The 6,218-nt window shown below is 41.0% G+C and overlaps 1 protein-coding gene across 1 annotated transcript; it reads right to left on the bottom strand.

Moving 5' to 3' along the window:
• Window positions 1-1,379: 1,379 nt before the first annotated feature.
• On the bottom strand, window positions 1,380-6,027 carry qtrt1 (queuine tRNA-ribosyltransferase 1). Its single transcript, XM_086175929.1, has 9 exons — window positions 5,743-6,027; window positions 5,584-5,652; window positions 5,194-5,332; window positions 4,900-5,094; window positions 3,437-3,575; window positions 3,289-3,364; window positions 3,089-3,198; window positions 2,587-2,671; window positions 1,380-2,012 (listed from the first exon to the last, which is right to left on the bottom strand). Exons 1-9 carry the CDS (start codon window positions 6,007-6,009, stop codon window positions 1,863-1,865), a joined length of 1,230 nt encoding a protein of 409 aa, XP_086032055.1. The 5' UTR covers window positions 6,010-6,027; the 3' UTR covers window positions 1,380-1,862.
• Window positions 6,028-6,218: the final 191 nt, after the last annotated feature.

Genomic DNA, 6,218 nt, shown 5'->3' on the forward strand with positions numbered 1-6,218 from the left:
TACGGCTCTACTCTTCCTCCCGCCGAGGCAACAGGTAGAGCCCGTTCATCCGTCGCTGCGACGGTGTGACAGCTGGAGAGCAACTGGTTGCCTTTGAGAGCGCCAGCATCCTCCCTTCCTGCGCGCCGCCCGAACGCGCTCACTGTAAATGGTTAACCAGGCGGGGGGTGGAACCCCCCCTCTCTCCCCCCACCACCACCCGGTGAGACTTTGAATGGCCGAAAAAAAAACATATAAATGGAAAAAAAAATAGTCTTATCTTAACAAATTGAACATTCTCCGCGCAAATCTGACTCTTGCGTCGTACTTTACTGATGCGCCTGAGGCCGAGAAATCAAAGCGTTTTTTTTTTTTTTTTTTGGACATTTTATTTTTATTTTTGGATTGGAACTCCCATTCTTGTCACGTTCAGTGGTCTTTGGTGTTTTCTTTCTTTTTTTTTAAAAAAAAAGTGGCGCATTTGAGGACTTGCCCGTGCTGACATGTCAAACGCGTCCAATTAATTTGGAGCGTTCATTTCCAGGCTCCTAACAGGATTGTGCACGGCTTGTCAACCGAGCCGGGTGATTTGCTTCTCTATCGGAGTATCCATATGCTCGAAACAAAAAATACACAATATAAGATAAATAAACCAATGATGAAAAAATACAATGAAAATGAAAAAATACAATGAAATCCCTCTCTTATGGAATTAATTATAGGAAAAATCATCACACATGGAGTTCCTGCAAACGGTGCTGCAGAATATTAAGTCTCCATGTCTCTATTAATATTTTATTTTCTTGTTTTTGTTACTTGTGCTGCTCATTAATGAGCATTTGTAAACTCGTGTAACGATGCCGCAAATATTTCCATTACCTTGCAGCTTTGCAGAATATTAGTTTCCTGCATGTAACCCATTTATCTCAGTAGTCATAATAGAGGTTGAAAATGAATTCAGATGTGCTGCTCAGGACTGTTGACTCAAAGCCATGCACAACAGGTGTCGTTTAAATTGCCTTCCAATGTTTAATATTTATCATCACTTGGATGTTATTAATAAGACAATGTCTCCGGGTGCCCGAGACAAAACCTCTATTTGGGGGTCAACATGAGAATAGCTTCAGCTGGTGATTGTACTTTGACATTGTGTGTTTTTAGATGTTGGGTAACTCTTTTTGCCTATGGATGCTGGCTTTTCTTTGAGAGGGCTGATCTGCTGTTTCCTGCGGGTATATAATTCAGTTTTATGGCCAGACTTGGCTCTGCTTTGTCTATTTTGCCCTCTGGTGGTCATGACAAAAGCGCACAATCTGAAATGAGCCAGTTTAATTCCAGACAACTATCGAACCGACGGCGATATATCAGAGGAAAACAAACAAACAAACAACAAAAAAAAAAACAGAACAAAAAATACATTTATTACCTAAAGGCTTCTGGCAAGAGAGACATTCGTCTGTACAGTAATATTCTCTTCCCCAGTACAAACAATTCATAGATGTTGACGGGGAGGTGAAACATTTCATTTCAAGTGGGTGGGCCTGGCTGTGTATCCATGGTAACAGCAAAAATTGTCAAAGCATATCGGCGGAGATAGTTCATGTGTTTCAAACCTCATTTAAACCCCATTCAGTCACACATTATCATAATGTGTATACTGGGCAATTTGCAGAAGCTGAGTAAAGCAGGTTATTGGAAAAGACAACATGGCTCCGCTCCTCCAAAGACATGTCCCTTGCCATCAACAAAACAAGTAATGTAAATATAAGCATAAGATTAGAAAAGCATCATCTGTTAAAAAAACTCATTAAAAAGATATAAAAATTTCATTGCCAATCTGCGGAATATATCTACATGATAAAAAAGTCCCCTTCGAAGTTTTATCAGAAAGTGATGTTGACGGAGGCCAAAGCGTCTACGGCCCAGCCGGGGTACTGTTCACGAGAGGGAAACATTCGCTTCATGAACGTCCGTATAAACTCTGGGAAACGTCTCTCCACGATACTCTGTCTCACAGAGCGCATCAGGTTGAGCTGCAAAGAGACATGCTTGGTGAACTGGGGCGGGGGAAACAAACACAATCACTGATCTCTGGAGATCCTTGCTTCCTTTCCTGCACTTTTATTAAGTCGGCTGAAGTTCAACATCCCCAGAGCGTGCAACTATTTGCCAGATACCGTGTAAATGTCTAGCATGATGGCCTAATATACATTAGTGTCGAGTAAATGCATCTACGGCTAGTGAAATATGTTGTTGCTCACTAGTTTGTGTGCTATCTTAGCGTTTTGACTTGTCATCAAATATCCTCCACTGGAGACAGTGAGCATCATTAAATGTATTTAATAGCAACAAAGAATACAATTGTACTACTGAAAACAACAGAATGGCTTAAAATGTGAAAAAAAAGAATATCTGCCCTTATTTTTATGTTCTCCAGGGACATTATGTGTCACAAGTAAAGAGTTTTTCTCTTTCTGCTGATGGCAAACTGGCAAAGCAGGCCTGCACTGTGTTTGCCAAAAGAAGTCAAATACTTGTCTGTCGCGTAATCTTATTCGAGTCGAGAACTATGACACTTGTGTGCAAAAAGACAATACCGATACTGACCTGATAGGCAATGTTGTGGATGGTGATGTGATGCATGGCCGCGGTGTCGGCCTTAAACAGGGCATGCAAGTAAGCGCGGCTATGCCTGTAACAAAGCACACACATTTACTTCGGCCCGGATTTTAACACATATTCAAAGAATAAAATTGGCAAACACCAGAGCAAAGTAATTTTTTGTCCTGAAAATTGAATGAACGTAAGAGTATTGTATAGTATACAAGTGGAAGCAGAAAATAGAACCGATACCTCAAACAGTGGTAAATCAATATTGATTTAGTTTTCTTGTAACACTAGATACTAGACAAATATTTCCGGGAGCATATTTACAAGCTATCCCAAAGCATGCTGTTATATTGTATGTTAAAGTAACATGGGTTTTATCATCCAATACACTTTTACAACTATCACAATTAGTTTTTCATGGACAATGATTGGGTTTTGGATAGTATTCTGATATTTATCCCTATGTTCAACCTGGTGAACAGAATTCGATTCGCTTTACCTTTTACATGTAGGACACTGGCAATCTGGGTCTATGGGCTGGAAGTCCTTGGCATACTGCTTATTTTTTACCTGGAGGGATCCCCACGGCACCAAAGCAGACCCAAACCTCTATAACAGAAGCGCGTCCGTCAGAGATATTATCCTCGTGATGTTATATAATAGCATTTAAAGTGTGAGTGTGTTCATAAGAGAGCTTACAGCAGTACGGGTCGGGAACACGCAGTCGAACATGTCGCATCCCAGAGCGACGCAAACAACCAAATCCACAGCATAGCTGCAGAACAAGTTCTCAGTTTACAATTTTTTTCCATTAAACTCTGTTGAAGTCCTAATGAAGCAGACGCACCCGACTCCCATGAGGTAGCGAGGCTTTTCCCGAGGAAGGTGGTCAGTGCTCAGAGTAACCATTCGCCAGAAGTCATCCTTCTCCTCTCCGCCACTTAGGCCTCCGATGGCAAAACCAGGAACATCACGTTGAGTCATCTCTGCAAGAAAGATATAGAACAGAAGGACAAGTTCAAACCCTTTTTTGGGAGTCTCACGACCAATTAAATTTAAACTGTTCATTTAAAGGCTTCCAAATGACAGTGGGCGCAGACATATAATCCCATTGATCACCACAGATGGAGAAACCTGCACTGAGCAATGTAATGCCATGATACCTAAAAAAATAATAGGACAGCCTGACACTGAAAATTATTTTGACAGCATTTCAATGCTTTGTATTTTTTTTGCAGCACATTGATTCTTCATGAAACTGTATCACACATCATAATCATGTGCACCACATCACATCATTAAGAGGCATTTCTAGCTACATATCACGACAGGTTTCACAGGTCACCATATGACTGAATAAAGGATTGTTACTTTAAGATATATATAGTCTGTATTTTCTGGACTATTGAGTGCACCTGAATATAGCCGCACTGGCTAAAAATAAACAAATTAATATATCTGTACATATATAGGCCACACTTGTCTATAAGCTGCAGGTGTCCCTGTTGTAACATGATATATTTACAAAGATTTTTTTCTTTTTTACTTTTAATTAAATGCATTAAATGGTAACATCTACAAATACATACTGGAAATGCTTTTTTTTTCCAAACAGTGCCTATAACACGATGAAAAAGATGAATAGTAAATAACACTAGGAAAAATCCATCCATCCATCCATCCATCCATCCATCCATCCATCCATCCATCCATCCATCGTCCTACTCCAGCTGATCGCTATCTTCGTCTTCCTCCTGCACACTAAAATCATTACAGTCATCTTCTTCGGTGTCAGAATTGAACGGCCTCAGAATTTCACGGTAATGTAATTGGTCCGATGTCACAAAGCTAAATGTTTTGGTGGCATGAAGCCAAAAAACATCCATAAAATTAGCTGCATCATTGTTTAAGCCACAGTATTCAAAGTGTGTGAAAAATGTGGCAGCTTATAGCCTGGAAATGATGGTGTGGATATGTATATATATATGTATATCAGTATCAATAAAAACCTATTCAAAAGGAGTGGATCAAATTACATTGAGAATCACTGGGCGTCCAAATGCATAGCCCTGTTAAAGTATATGTATGCTTTCTCGAGTGGTAGAAGATATCCGGTTGAGTCACACAGATCAAATTGAATTAGCGTTAATGGATTCCAGTGTATTTAAGATAATGAAAATTGAAAACAATTTAAACTTGTTATTTGGGCTCCATGGAAATAGGGTTTAATTATCCAGGATGCTTGACAATCAGAGGCATGAGGGGAGTTGCAGATGATAAAGAGTAATATTCCACGTTTAGAACACTTACCATCTAGACAGGTTTTGCGAAGCTCAGCATTCAGGCCTCCCTGGATGATTGCAAAAAGATTTTGATTGCTTGGATTTTTATTTGCTGCTATGCAGCGATCTAACCATCGGATGGATCGGTGCATGGCTTCCTCTACTCGGGGTCCTGTTACAGTGCTGCTGACCACGTCATCCAACTGCATCATAATGTCTGACCCTGGAAATATGGCGTGGGGGGAGGGGGTGTCTCCATTAGAGAGGGCAACATCTCCGCCATACACTAGTCTGTGTTACTTATTCAAAACTCATTACACACCCAGGCTGTTCTGTATGCTGATCGACTTTTCAGGACTGAGGAGAATTGTTTTGCCATCATACGGGGACTTGAACTTCACCCCTTCCTCTGTGACCTCGGATAGTTCAACAAGTGACACCATCTGAAAGCCTCCACTGTCCTGCAAGAGAAGGATGGTGAAACAGCAGGAATACAAAATAATTTTTTTGCACTTGTGGAACAAAAACTAGAAGAGTATGTATGACAGTCTGTATGTGATATTCCAAGGGCAATGCTATGGTGAGACACTTGCAGAAGCATGCCCGGCTGGTGACTGGAGCATCCGTGATGTCACGTCCGGGCAACATGCATTATCTCACATTCTCTGATGTCACTATAGTTGATCACTAGTAACAAAACAGTAATACTTACTGTTAACAGGTTTTTCTTCCAGTTCATGAAGCCATGTAAACCCTTGGCTTTTTCAATCAAGTCTGGACCCTTTGAAAAGCAGAAATTAATACAGGCTCGGGATAAATAAAGTTGTTCTTATTCTTATTCACTGAGTGCCATCATTGCGTTATTACTTACCGGTCTCATTCCCAAGTGATATGTATTTCCAAGACATATCTGACACCCAAGACCCTCAAGCTGCTCTGCAGTGATTCCCTTCATGGTCCCCTGGGTACCAACTGGCATGAAAACTGGGGTGCTCACGGTGCAGTGTGGCAGAGTTAGATTACATGCTCTTGCTTTAGTCACAGGACACTCGGCAACAATTTGTAAAGTCAAAGGCGATGCTGAACAGAGAGCTTTCTTTAAAGACATGTTTTGTTCTAACTCTCCGGGAGCGGCCATGTTCGGTGAGCATATGACTTCCTGGGGCTGCCGTTGACATCAATTTTGACCAATGGGAAACGAGAAATTTATTTGGAACGAAGAGCACGCCTTTCAATACACCAATCAAAACGCTCTTCTGGAGGAGAAGCAGTAAAAATGACCAATAGACAAGCGCTATACACAGACAAGAGGCGGGGCCATTGCTCATAGTTTCGATCGGATATCGT

Source organism: Fistularia commersonii, chromosome 28, assembly GCF_037954325.1.
Source record: "Fistularia commersonii isolate RoL2024-O1a breed Wild chromosome 28, RoL_Fcom_v1.0, whole genome shotgun sequence".
Lineage (NCBI taxonomy): Eukaryota > Metazoa > Chordata > Actinopteri > Syngnathiformes > Fistulariidae > Fistularia > Fistularia commersonii.

Excerpts from the sequence above, each read along its gene's own strand:
- qtrt1 (XM_086175929.1), bottom strand. The coding sequence starts at position 6,009 with ATGGCCGCTCCCGGAGAGTTAGAACAAAACATGTCTTTAAAGAAAGCT. Across the intron at positions 5,653-5,742 it reads ATCACTTGGGAATGAGACCG|GGTCCAGACTTGATTGAAAA; the intron begins GTAAGTAATAAC and ends TGCTTTTCAAAG. Across the intron at positions 3,199-3,288 it reads TGTTCCCGACCCGTACTGCT|AGGTTTGGGTCTGCTTTGGT; the intron begins GTAAGCTCTCTT and ends CTTCTGTTATAG.